Source organism: Crinia signifera, chromosome 6 (genome assembly GCF_055691185.1).
Source record: "Crinia signifera chromosome 6, ASM5569118v1, whole genome shotgun sequence".
In the NCBI taxonomy this organism is placed as follows: Eukaryota; Metazoa; Chordata; class Amphibia; order Anura; family Myobatrachidae; genus Crinia; species Crinia signifera.
The window spans coordinates 159,527,815-159,541,909 of NC_139222.1; the positions used below are offsets into that span (position 1 = coordinate 159,527,815).

The 14,095-nt window shown below is 47.3% G+C and overlaps 1 protein-coding gene across 1 annotated transcript in view; it reads left to right on the forward strand.

Annotated features, from left to right (window-relative positions):
- LOC146008477 (bactericidal permeability-increasing protein-like) overlaps window positions 1–14,095 on the forward strand; it is a 62,572-nt gene that overhangs the window by 46,759 nt on the left and 1,718 nt on the right. Inside the window, exon 14 of the mRNA XM_083147810.1 lies at window positions 10,221–10,297. Coding sequence (XP_083003936.1) covers window positions 10,221–10,297 — 77 coding nt within the window. The remainder of the gene's footprint in view (window positions 1–10,220; window positions 10,298–14,095) is intronic.

A 14,095-nucleotide genomic window follows, 5' to 3' on the forward strand; every position in this document is an offset into this window, starting at 1 on the left:
CCGTTACAATAGACATTCACAATCACCCTACTATAACTCTCACCAAAATAACATGGCAATAATGTCTGTGTATCGTAACAACCTCACGGGCCATTTGCAAAATCCATCTAAGCATCAATTCAATCATTACTTGGCTATTACTGGGCACATGTATCACAAAACAACTTGCCTCTTCTTCACATGGTCCGTCTCACGAACTTGTGGCGCTACTTCATTAATCTCTGCCGTTATCTGTTCCCAAATCTTCCATCTGCGTGTGTGTGTCAGCTTCTCCGATGGACACTCAATCCAATCACGTGCTCGGGGAACCAGGATGGCAAGCTCCTGTGCTTCATATGCCTTATTTTTTTTTGGTGGTTCCTCTGTTGCCCTGGCTCTCCCCTTGCCACGTCCTTGGCCACGCCCCCTGTCACGTGTCGCTGCACTTGAAGTGCTGGCCATGGTACTACCTTGTGAAGTCCCCGGTTGTGTTCCAAACAATTCTGCTGATGGTGCATATGAGCCAGCTGCAGGTTGGCCTGCTGCAGAAGGGCCAGGTGTAGGTTGCCCTGCTGTAGAATGGTCAGGTGCAGGTTGCCCTGCTGTAGAAGGGCCAGCAGCCTCCTCATTACCCACTGCCTGCATGTGCAGTGGCACATAGGTGGTGCTGGAGTCCAGATGTTCAAAAAGGTGCTGCAGCTCTGGGTCCACCTCTGGTTGTGATCCAGACATGTTAGCAACAACATTGTCACCTTCTAATACACCTTTATATACTGTTTGTGTATCCTGTTTGGCGGACATCAGCGGCAGCTGCGTTCCGTGCGTGAGCGTACGTCGCTGTTTTTTCGCGCCGCATACGGTGGCGGAAATTCCATTGTGTAAAACCTGGCGAAAGTTCTACATGAAATACTGGTCACCAATGCTAACATTGCATAGAATCTTCTGATACACCTGTGACTATTGCACAATACACATGCTATTTGCTAGCATGACATGACATTTGATTCATGACTACTGTGGTATTGTGGCGTTTGATTGCAAGCTAAAAGTAGCCCAATCCCTTAGATAATCCAGGCCACAAGTCATGCAATACTCATCTCTACTGTTATAGACCACACATGTGAGAGGCCTATAAATAGTGACTTGCTGCTAGAATCATTTGTCTCCAGATCTGGACTTGTCAGGGTCTAAGGTAAGGTCTTCCATGCTCCTTGTAGATATGATATCCATTAACAATGTAAGTGTATGAATGTATGCACCATTGCCTCACTGACTACAGATTGTTGGGCCAGCAAAGTGCGTGTATCATTATTGCAACATGTCACATGTTCACTATTTCACTCACAGGTCTTAAACCTGTGTGGGTTCATCTATTGCAGGACAACATGTCCCAGCAATAGATGAAATGTCTCATAGTACATGATGTCGGCAAAAAATGCTGACACCTTTATCTGTGTGTTTAGGACGGTGTGTATTGAGTTCATATTATTGTTACATCATTATAGAGTCAAATGGATCTGCGGGATTTCACGGGGCGGCCATCTATTGTACGTATTGAAGCCTACAGATCTATTTGTAGTGGGATATGGCCATTATGTGCATAGGTGCATCAGTATTTATGTTCATTTCTTTATAGGTTGCTGAAGCAATGATGCGCTACATGGAGAGGAGGCTAAGGGCACTTGCGGCTCTCCCCACTCGTCGCCCAAGGAGGCCAGGACGTGCTAGAATCTATCGCACACGGGTGACTCTGTTTGCTATGCCCGATGATGAGGTACTTACTAGGTACCGGTTACCGCCACATGTAATTCTGGATCTGCTCACGTTAATTGAGAGCGATCTGGAACCTCTACACGGGATCACGACAGCAATTCCGCCTCACACACAGCTGCTGGCGGTGTTGCATTTCTGCGCCTCAGGATCATTCCAACAAGTAGTGGCAGTACTTGCTGGAATATCTCAGCCGGCCTTCTGCCGAATCCTGAGGCGTGTGACGTCGGCCATGTTCAGGCGCAAGGGGCACTTCATGGCCATGACATTTGCCACCGAGACCCTGCGCAGAAGCCAGCAGGCCTTCCATCAAATTGCTGGCTTCCCTAATGTGATAGGGGCTGTGGATGGCACCCATGTACCATTTGTGCCTCCATCTCGAAGTGAGAAGATATATAGGAACCGCAAATTGTTCCACTCACTGAACGTGATGGTGGTATGTGGCCCATCCATGGAAATTCTCGCCTTCAACTCGAAGTTTCCCGGAAGTGCCCATGACTCTCATGTCATCCGACAAACCGGGATATGGCAAAGACTACAAGAGCTGGAAGGCCGTGATGCGTGGGTTCTGGGTGACTCCGGTTACCCATGTACGCCCTGGCTACTTACGCCGTACAGCTCCCCACCACCGGGCCCACAGGAGGCATTCAATCGGGCGCATGTTGCCACCAGGCAAGTGGTGGAGCGCTCAATTGGCCTTTTAAAAGGTCGATTTAGAGTGCTCCACCGCACTGGTGGTGACTTACAATATGCGCCTCAAATGGTGTCGAGGATCGTGGGCCTGTGTATATTTTTCCACAACATTGCTGTGCGGCGTGAGATACCCTTTGATGAGTGGGAGGTACCATCTGAGCCGCAAGATCCGCCCATGCGCCCATCCCGCGCCCCTGAATGCCGGAGGGGATACCAGCTGCGGGACTCTGTGGCGCAAAGATACTTCAGGTACATGTTATCGAGTTGACAGAACACACCAATTTTATTAAAAATCACCCCTTCAAATAAGTACAGTGTGTTAGTTGTCAGTGTTACAAAACGAAAATTAGCCAGCCTGCCCTCCTAATGGCAAAGAAATAGGAGATATTTATCATATGTGCTTAGTTTTGGGGGAAGTTCAATATACAGTAGGTGCTCATTATTATACCTTGTACAAGGGATCTTATGTGTTTGTTATATCTTCATTATTGTAGTTGATACTATCCCTGATGACTGGTGAGTACATTGATTTATTCTCTAATGTGTTGGGGATTTTTTCCTGTGTTGATGTATGATTTGTTTGCAGATATATATATATATATATCTATATATATGATATTTGAATTTATTAACATGTTTCAACATTTCAAGGAGCAGGCAGCCAGGCAGCCAGGCACCCAGGCAGGCAGGCAGGCAGGGCTGGTGTATAATGCTGGTCTCAGGATACCTGCAAGTATGTGTATGTGTCTTTTAAACATAAATGTACGCATACACATAGATGCATAGAGTAAGTAATGCTAACTACAGCTATGCGTTGCTAAGCTATAGCACGCGTTGCTTGGCGGAGCGAGGCGTCATTGGATTTGCTAAGTGCATACACACTGTGTTTTATATATATCAGATTTGTTCATTGCCATACATCAGCACTACTGTTTTGAAGGCATGCGAATTTGTCACCATTTGTGTTGGCGCAGAGACGCTGTTCATGTAAAGATGAACAATAAAGTTATTAACACAAATAACTGTGATAAACCAATGCCACCACCTGATTGGTTGATAGATGCCATTGTTAACATGGCGGAGACACGAAGGGCAGACCCCTTTTCACCTGCGGAGCTGAGGGTTCTGGTCTCCGTCATGGAGACAAGGCTGGGCCGTGCGGGGCCCTTTATCAGTAACCGCCATAAGCGGAGGGCCTATGCTGCGGCAGGGCGCCGTATTTACGCCCGCACTCGGGTGCGGAGGTCCATCGGGCAGCTCGAGAGGCGGTGGTCGGACCTCCGCAGGCGCCAGCCCCAGCTGCTACAGCAAATCAGGGGCGAAATTGCTGATTGTGAGTATTTTAGCTATGAAATTTCGCACTTACAACATAGCATATATAAACAATAAAATGTGTCTCATGATAAGTGGGTGTCCATGGGTTTAAAAGTCCATAGACTGTTATGTGTGCTTCTTCCTGGTTAACATGCAGTCATGTGGCTTTTATATGTAATGACATAGCATTGAGGATTCTGATGCATACAATGTGCCAGATCTAATATGTGTTACACATTGATAAATGCCAGGGTTGTAATGTTTGAACAAATTACTAACAATCACATAATAATTTAAATGTCACATTTTGGAGTCCATTAACAGTAAGGAGCTACTTTCCTGCATCGTTTGCCATCATTATCACCCTTCCATGTATGTCTTGTTATGGATTAATACATGTGCCCCAATGACCCGACATTGACCATGATTTTTTTTTCTACCACACAGCACGAGCCCGAGCCCGACAGGCACGTGAAGAGGCCGAGGCAGCCCTGGCCCAGGAGGAGGCCCAAGACCCTGAGGAGGAGGTGGCGGCAAGGGTGGAGGAGGAGGAAGTGGAGGAGGAGCAAATGTTGGAGGAGCAAGTGGAGGAGATGGTGGAGGAGGTGGTGGAGGAGGAGGAGGTGCCTGAGGAGGTGGTGGTGGAGGAGGTGGAAGAGGAGTTGGTGGCAGAGGAGGAGGTGTTGGTGGCGGAGGAGGAGGTGGAGGAGGAGGTGGAAGAGGAGTTGGTGGCAGAGGAGGAGGTGTTGGTGGCGGAGGAGGAGGTGGAGGAGGAGGTGGTGGTGGTGGAGGAGGAGGTGGAGGAGGAGGTGGTGGTGGTGGAGGAGGTGGTTGTGGCGGAGGAGGTGGACGAGGTCATGGTGGCGGAGGAGCTGGCGGAGGAGGGGGCTGAGGAGGCCACGGTTGCCCCAGAGGATTCCGAAGCCGAGGGGGAGGAGGCGTGCCAGGCCCCGGAGTCCCATCAGATCGGTATGTTTACATAATGCATCATTCATGAAGTAGTTGTACTGGTATTTGTTATGTAGCACTGGTGATTAAAAATTTTGTTCCAATACTATTCATATAGACCCCAAAGTGGGTAGCTACAGATACAGGTACGGGTTAGATGGGGTGTCCAAGGCATCCCTTTCATCCAGGACACCTCTCAATTACACAGGTTTGTGGGATGGGTTGGAGCTCCATTTTGACTGCCACATAACCGTTGTAGTTAAACAGGATCCTGGAGTAAAGGGATGAGTGGATCATTTGTGGATTAAATTCACCTGCTGCACGCGTAGATTATGACCCATCAAATAGTGGAATCTATATTGTTGGTGAATGTTATTTATAAACTCTAGGATGTATGCTATAAATGGAGTATGGCCCGGCCTACCTTGGAATGGAGTCACAAGTTGCCAGTGTCCCAGGAGCCTCCTCTACCTAAACACCCCCTGTAGTTCAGATTGTTTTTTTGCCGTCACAGAATTGTAGGTTGGTTTAGACAGAATTATGATTTTGAGGATGTGTACTGTGCATTCCTGACATTTGCATAACTCCCATGCCACGAACCATCACTGAACTTAGACTGAGCAGATTGTGTCAAGTTCTTATTGACGGAGGCCATGACATGCTTGTCATTGGTTAGTCATGGGTGGGTTGTGACTGAGAAGAAACACTATGACTGTTATGTCTTCTGCAGAGTAAAGGGTAGAGGGAAAAAAAGACAGTATGTAGTAAATAAGTTTGCATGTATGTATATATGTATGTGTCATATCTATTTATCTATGTGTGTCTCTATCTCTCTACATAGATATATATATATATATATATATATATATATACACACACATGTCACCTAGCATTTGTGCAATTTATGTCGCAGTATGTGAAATGTATGCATGAATAACATGACTAATTTTTGCCCCTTTGACATGCCCACAGATGACACCACACCGGCAGATGAGGGTGTTCTTGGGGCCCTCCTGCGGGCGGAGCACCATTTGAGGCTTTTACTAGCCGATCTGCAGGACCTCAGAGATCTCCTGATCTAATTTATTATTTTATATTTTTTTATTTAAATGTTAATTTTGTATTATAATAAATGGTTTATGCAAGTTCACAGTTGTTGGTTTTATTTGCACATTAAACAGTATATGTGTAGATTGTTTATAATCTTTTACACAGGGTCTAATACAAACCATTGCACTTAAATTGCTGTAAGGGTTAATGTGTGCAATGCATGTGTTAGGCATGCTTGTAAGGATATATTGGCATCTAATTGATTCCAATTCAAAATAAGCAGTTTTTTATGAGGATAGGTAATTGAATAAGTGGGTCATGTGATGTATTGCAGAAGATACATAATAGTGGGTTGTTTGGCGTAAATACTCCGCTTACGGGCGGTAGCACCGCTTGGCTCCCGTTCGGATGCGGTATTTCCGAGCATACTCTGTAATACTCTGTAATACCGTGCAGAATCGGAGTGTTTCTCCCGCACACGCATGGTTTGTATGTCGTCCGTAAACACGCCCTGTTCTTAAAGAGTGAGTCCGTCCGAATGCGGAGGACACGTGGGCGTTTCTACGGACGATGGCCGCACGCGGCAAAACACCGTGGCGTGCGGACCGCTCCGTAAGAATGCGGGAATATCCGCACCGATCAGAATAAGGGCCATGGTTAGGCCCCTGCAGCAGTGAAAATGGGGTGTGGCCTTGTGGGAATGATGCAATTTACAGGCCACACCCCCTCGTGGCTAAGCCACATCCTCTCATTTCGGTCGCGTGCAGAAGTCCCTCTTAGCCTGTCTAAAAAGTTGGCAGGTATTCTTCATGCATGTTGACCTAGTGTCAACCTAATGCTTGTCGTCCTAGTTAATGTCTATCCTATGAGCCAACCTGTCAACCTGTCAGCCACATACCGCATGAAAGTGTCTACTGTTTGCCTTAATATTGTAAAAGTATAAAAGTGAAAGGGCATTAATTAGTAAACTTCTTAAGCAAATTGTTTATGGGCTGATCATGCCAGTAGATGTGAGCGACACATGGCACACATGCTTGTATATGCAGGAACACTTCTGAATTATCAGTGGAGATGATCAATGCAGTCAGAATGTGACTGCACATGTATCAAACCTTCCAGCTTGTACATTTGTGTGTCCAAAAACCATCAACAACTGCCGGGGAGTTGAAGGGAAAGTTGGACACAATCGTGATTGTAATGGGCCCTACACACATGCCGATGTGTCCACTTGTCCACTCTTTAGAAGATTAGATACATGTCCCATAAGACTGATAATGGTCATCTTTAGATTGTATTTACCAAATGCTCATTCAAACACTTTCAAACATCCCTGTTGGAACTGTGGTTCTTTTTCTTTTTATTGTGCTAGCGATACCCTGGCAGCTTCACGGTGGCTGGATCACAGGCCATTTATCTTATTGCGGTCCTTTTGCAAACAATATTGGGTACTTGTTTCCTAGAACGGCCACAATCGGGGGTAATCGTGTACCTTAACTTAAGGTACACGATTACCCCCGATGGACCCGATTTCCTTTGAAATCAGGTCCATTTTGACGGCAAAGGCAAAATCGGGTCCATTGCGTCGGTCGGGTGCATTAACATGGCACGCGACGCGACCAACGCGATGCACCCGATTTTGCCATAGGGTTCAATGTTAAAATATTTTTAACATTGTAATCGGGAAAAAAATGAGAAATGGGCCAATATGGCCCATTTCTCATTGTACATGCCCCCCCCCCCATTGTGAACGTCACCCCACGATTGACGCGTGGCGAGCGTAGCGAGCCCGTGAGGGGCGGAGGTACGCGTCCTCCGACCTTTTCATACCCCTACTATCCACGCCGGCGTGGAGTTGAGAATATAAAGTGTGGCGAGCGCAGCGAGCCACCGAGCCCGAAGCGTGGCGAGCGCAGCGAGCCCCGTGAGGGGACGTTTATACCTGTGGTTATACGCGTCCCCTCGCGGGGCACGCTGCGCTCGCCACGCTTCGGGCTCGGTGGCTCGCTGCGCTCGCCACACTTTATATTCTCAACTCCACGCCGACGTGGATAGTAGGGGTATGAAAAGGTCAGAGGACGCGTAACGGCTCGCCACGCTCGCCACGCTTCGGGTTGGCGTCAATCGTGGGGTGCCGTGGAGGGGGTTAAAATTGGGGTCTGGGGAGACTTTTACATTGAATCCAATGTAAAATAGGATCCCAGGGACCCTATTCACATTTCAATCAATGTAAAAATCGGGACCATCGCGTCGGTCGCATCGCATGCGATTTGGTCGCATGCGATGCGATCGATGCGACCGACCCGATCAACATCGGTGTGGCCGTTCTAGGAAACAAGTACCCAATATTGCATCCGATACCATCCAAGGCTGATGGATCCGACAGATATTGAGTGCAGAACTTTCAACCTCCGGCTCCAATCCGATGCACACGGGACCACCCATCAGATCAGAATCGGAGGCGAAACACATGCGATTTGACACTTTTTATTTAATTCTCAAGGTGCCCATACACGTTACAATTATTGTATCCAATATTGGATACAATATCGCATCTTATCGCATCTCGGTTTTGCGATAAGATAAGATGGGATGAGAGTAGTAGAAAGATCTCATCTCATTTTATCGCAAAACCGAGATGCGATGAGATGCGATATTGTATCCAATATTGGATACAATAATTGTAACGTGTATGGGCACCTTTAGCCCCATGTGTCAAAGACAGATGAAATCGGGCAAAATCGCATAGGCTCCCATACATAATGGTGACTTCTTCCCTCTGAGAAGTCGCACGCAATCCCCCTTGAGACCCCTGGGATCTTCGTGGCTAAATTGCATCCAAATCGCCTAGTTTATGGCCAGATTAAAGGCCCATACACACTTGTCAAATTTGAGATGAAAGCAGTTGTTTTGTCCATTGAGCTGCTTTCAGCTTAAAAGCCGTCCAGTGTGTATGGACAGGCGATGAGCGGTGATCATTGCTGTCAGCTGCCAATCGTCTGCTGGTTTTACCAGCAGACTGAAGGAAATCCCCTCACAGTGGCAAATTGCTGGGCAGGGGAAAAGTCACTCAGTGTGGATGCACCTTAAGGGGTATATTCAATTGATGCCGGATCCTTTCCGATGTGTTATTGCCGGAATGGATCCGGCATCCATTATTCAATCAGAAGCCAACTCCGGATGTCGGATTTGGCCGCTGATTGATGCTCACCCGGCCGGCGCAGATACCGAGTGAGCACAGCGACGGGAGGCAGTGGAAGGCTGGATGGGGCCGTGTGAGCTGCTCTCACCCGGCCCGGCGGCAGGGCCGTCTTAACAGCAGTGTGGGCCCCTGGGCAAAGCAATGCACTGGGGCCCTTACCCATGGGGGGTGCTATCAGCAGCAGCTTTGATGTCCCATGGGTGGCAGGAGGTGCTCTATCTTCCACTCAACATGTAGGACCTGGAGCAGTAACTTCTGCTAATTACTCCTTTACTGCACAGGTGGTGGGAGGGAGAACACTAACGTGTGGAAGGGGGCACTGAGCTGAATGAAGGGTCCCTTGTAAATGACTTCCAGGGAGGTAGGGGGTGTTTTCTATGCAGTGGAGGGTTGGATAATGGAGTGGGCTTAATATTCGTCATTTTCCGGTGGAAGTGCAGCTTATTTGACTGCAGATATCGCCATTATCTGGAAATAGATTTCTTAGCCTTCAATAGTATAAAAACCTAGAGTCCCAACTTTCAGGAGGTGCTGGGAACTTGGGGATCAGAGATCAGGACTGAGCCAGAGCAATCCATTGACAAAAATATAAAACTGTACACCAGATGTTTGGAGCTGGAGCAGGGACCGGCTGCTGGAAGGCTGATATCTCTGGTTCTGGGCATGATAGAGACAAGCCGCTAGTGTCGACAGAAACTTTTGGAATCTACTCTCAGAAACACTCTACGTCAGAGAGAACCTGAGAAATATGACAGGGAATTGCAATTAACAGGTCAGATGTGGACTGCTGCTTTGAAGTTGGATATCTCCAGTTCCCCAGGGAGGATTTTCAAAATTCTGGTATCCCTGGAAAAAGGGGATCATCAGCTATCAGCATGGGGCCCTTATACACCTGGGGCCCCTGGGCAAGTGACCATTAAGCCCATACGAAAAAACGGCCCTGCCCGGCGGTGGGACAGGTGAGTGTGGCGGGCCGGGTACGGGAGGGGGCTGGAGGGTACGGGAGGCTGCGGGAAGGTGCGGGGCGGTGGCGGACAGGAGTACTGTCATGTAAGCTGCTGCTCACCTGGCGCCGTCCTCCCTGACTCAGTCCAGCATGTTTTCATGTCAGATTGAGATTGCTAGCAAAAGCAGGAGGATTAGCGGCTATTCCGTCAATCCACCTGGTTTTCGGCAGGTCAATTGAATATATTGACTATATACATCAATTGAATATATACAGTACCATAGTCTTTACAGAATAATGACTTATTTTTTGTTCATACAGTGATCCTGAACAAGGGTTACCCACTGCCAATGCTGGATCACATGCAACTCACAGATGTTGTTCTACAGCCCCATGAGGTTTGTCACTTCTTAAATGCCTAGAAGTACTAACAGCAGGAACATTTTTGCTAATACCCCTTTCAGACAGAAAAGTCTGAAAATCCCGGCAAATACACTGAATTTCAAATGCCCTGTCATTTTGCCGGGAGCAGCCTGAAGACCACAGAAGAACAAATTACCGGGTTGAAAATTTCTACTCGGTAATTTACTGAATAACATGGGTATTTCTTCTATGTGAAACTGTCTACCCGGGTCATAAATCCTATGTCCTCAACCCTGGTCAATTCCAGGGTCGGGCACATGGGATTTACGACACAGGTGTGCCCTTTCACACAGAAAAAGGACCGGTGTTATTCACAAAATTACCAGGTGGAACTGCTTTACCCGGCAATTTAGTTTTCTGTCTGAAAGGGGTATCAGACATGGGGGTTTATTCTAGTTCATTCTTTCTGACAAAATCCTTCTTAGCTGGACAAAACCATGTGCACTGCAGGGGGGCAGATGTAACATGTGCAGAGAGAATTAGATTTGGGTGAGTTATTTAGTTTCTGTGCAGTGAAAATACTGACTGCATGATTTTACACTTCAATATAGATCTCACTTTGAAGAAAAACCCCACCCAAATCTAATTTTCTCTGCACAAGTTACATCTGCCCCACCCACTGCCCCACCCATTCTTTCTGACAAAATCCTTCTTAGATGGACAAAACCATGTGCACTGCACACATGGTTTTGTCCATCTAAGAAGGATTTTGTCAGAAAGAATGGACTAGAATAACCTCCATAGTCTGAGCGTGAAACGTGAGTGTGAATGAAGCATATCATAAAGGCGGATAAAAGGAGAAATTTTCCCTTTGACAAAAGTGGACAGAACAGATTTTAGATGTGCAGAGAGATTTAAAGTTAATGAGACAGGAGTCAAAACTTGCAGTAGAGTGAGATTTATCAAAGTTGGACAGACATAAAGTAGAGAGAGATAAAGTAATCAGCTTCTGTCGTACAGGCTGTGTCTGAAAAATGACAGGAGCTGCTTGCTTGATACTCTGGGCCTGATTCAGGGTTGATCGCAAAAGCAGAATCTTTCTCAAATGGGCAAAATGCTGCAATTCAGGTGGGGCAACTGTAACATGTGCAGTGAGAGTTAGATTTGGGTGGGGTGTGTTCAAACTGAAATCTAAATTGCAGTGTACAAATAAAGCAGGCAGCATTTATCCTGCACAGAAATACCTTACTCTCTCCAATTGTGCCGATTTTCGTGGGACTGTCACGGTTATGTGTTCATGTGAACATCGTCTATTCCCGGAGACAGAGGGGCTGGGGGCATGGCCTTGTGTGAGGCATATTTATAATGGGTGCAGTGTATGCAGTGCACACGGGCCCCCCCTGAGTCCCAGGGGGGCCCACACCACACATGCTGCACCCATTTTTTAATACTTGCTGCCAGACTCATGCGATATTACATCTGGCCCCATATTTGTATTTGCTCCTAACTCTGGCTCTTACACAGATCTGATTGCAGTACAAATTTGTTCTCAAAATGGACAAAAGTATGTGCACTGCAGGTGGGGCAGATGTAACATGTGCAGAGAGAGTTAAATTTGGGTGGGGTGTATTGAAACTGAAATCTAAATTGCAGTGTAAAAAGCTAGGTTGTCTGGAAAACGTGAACTGTTGGTAGCTCTCGAGGACTGGAGTTGGCATGGAGGCCAAAGCATGGCGAGTGTAGTGACGGTGATGGTAGCGACAGTGTCCATACCGACCTATGTCGACATTGATTTGTGAAGAAAAGTGTACTTAGCATAGTATGTTTAATTCTTCAATTTATACATTTGCCTCCTAAATAATTATTTTATTATTTAAAGTTCAACAATATTGATACCTTTTATGGGGAGGAGTCTATTAGTCCCGATCACATACTATAGTTAATTTGCTAGTCTTTGTAAATACTGTATAATATTTACTGAGGAATAAAATATATTTACAGAATCCTTTTTATATCATATCAATATTTATATAAAAAGTGAGGCAATGTCTACACGAAAGATGACCAGGAAATGTAAAGCTGCAGCACGCCCCTCGTTAACGATATCCTCCATTGTATGTACATGCAGAACGATGGATGACATTGTTAACGATCTGCATGAGCGAGCATCATTAAAGGCCCCCATACACTATGCGATTTTGGGACGATTTCATCCTATTTCGGCACTTTGGGCCGATAACCGGGTGAAATTGGCCCAAAATCACAGGTGTGTGATATCTCATCCGATCCGATGCGCGGTCCCGTGCGTATCGGACCGGATCAGGGAGGTCGGACGGTCAGCACATAAGATCACGTCCGACCTCCCTGTATGCATATGCCTGCCCACCTGACAGGCATATGCATGCAGACACCGGGGGAGCAGCGGGTCCCTGAGTGCTAAGCTGGCGGCGCCGGGGAGTGCTGACCTGGCGGTGCCGGGGAGTGCTGACCTGGCGGTGATGATCATAGATATCAGCAGCGCTGCGGGAGTCGGGACGGGACGCGCAGTGGCGGGTATTCGATTGTTAAAATACCTGTCAAATGACTGGCCGGTCTCTGATTGGCCGAGAGATCAGAGAACGGCCAGTCATTGGACAGGTATTTTAAAAATCTAATACCCGCCACTGCACTGCCCGTCCCGCAGCGCTGCTGATATCTGTGATCACACCGCCCGGCCAGGTCAGCACTCACCAGCGCCGCCAGCTAAGCTCTCAGTGACCCGCTGCCCGCCCCACTGCTCCTCCTGATGAGGATCACCGCCGCCCCCTGCTCCTCACCGCCCGCTGCAGCTCCCCGTTACATGTGATAAATCGCAAGCAATTTATCACATGTAAAATTTGGCTCATCAAGTGCCAAATTGTATGTGAGCCACCCGGGGAGCTGCCGGGAGGCTCACAGGAGAATTGGGTCTGACTTGGCCTAATGTATGGGGGCCTTAACAGTTTAGGGCATGATTCAGAGCTGAACGCTAATTAGAGAATTTGCAGTGAACTGCAAGGAGAAAGCCGTCACCCAGACAAAAAGAAAAAAGCTCCTTGCTAGAGAATTGCATAAGAATCACTAGACGCTGTCCACTCACAAATCCATTCGCATTCCCGAACCATTGCACAGTTTTTGCCATTTATACAAATGTGAGCAGGTCTGAGACAGGGTGAAAGTGGTCGCCGCATATGTCACAGACCCTGCTAAAAAATGCCTGGGTATACCTGCACTTTATCAGACACACCTGGAAACCGGAAGGTTTCCAGCCGCAAATGCTGGCTTCCGGCCATAGTGCATTTACGATCCATGCGCATATTCTGTAGATATTCACGCCGGCATTTGATAATCACTCCATTTGCGAATACTCTAATTACTAATTAGGAGTCAGGACTGAATCAGGACCATAGTGTGTACACACTAGATGAATGCACGAATATATCATTAAAGTTTATTCTATTAACGATTGTTGTCTAGTGTGTATGCACCTTAAGAAAGGCATACCTCCCAACTGTCACGATTACATCGGGACAGTCACGATTTTCGGGTCCTGTCCCGCTGTCCCTCCCACGGCAGGCATTGTCCCGCTGTGGGGGGTGGCAGTTGGGAGACCCCCCAATCTAATAGAATAGATGCTGTGTGCATGCGCACAGCGTCTATTCTCGTGTGAAAATGAGGTTGCGGCTAATTAGCATAAGCTGCGCCCTCATTTGCATACGCCCGCCCCTTTTTCAGACCTTTTTAGGTGTCCCTATTTCCCCAACACAGAAGTTGGGAGGTATGCGAAAGGGATGTAAAATGGTTCAGCTGCTGTG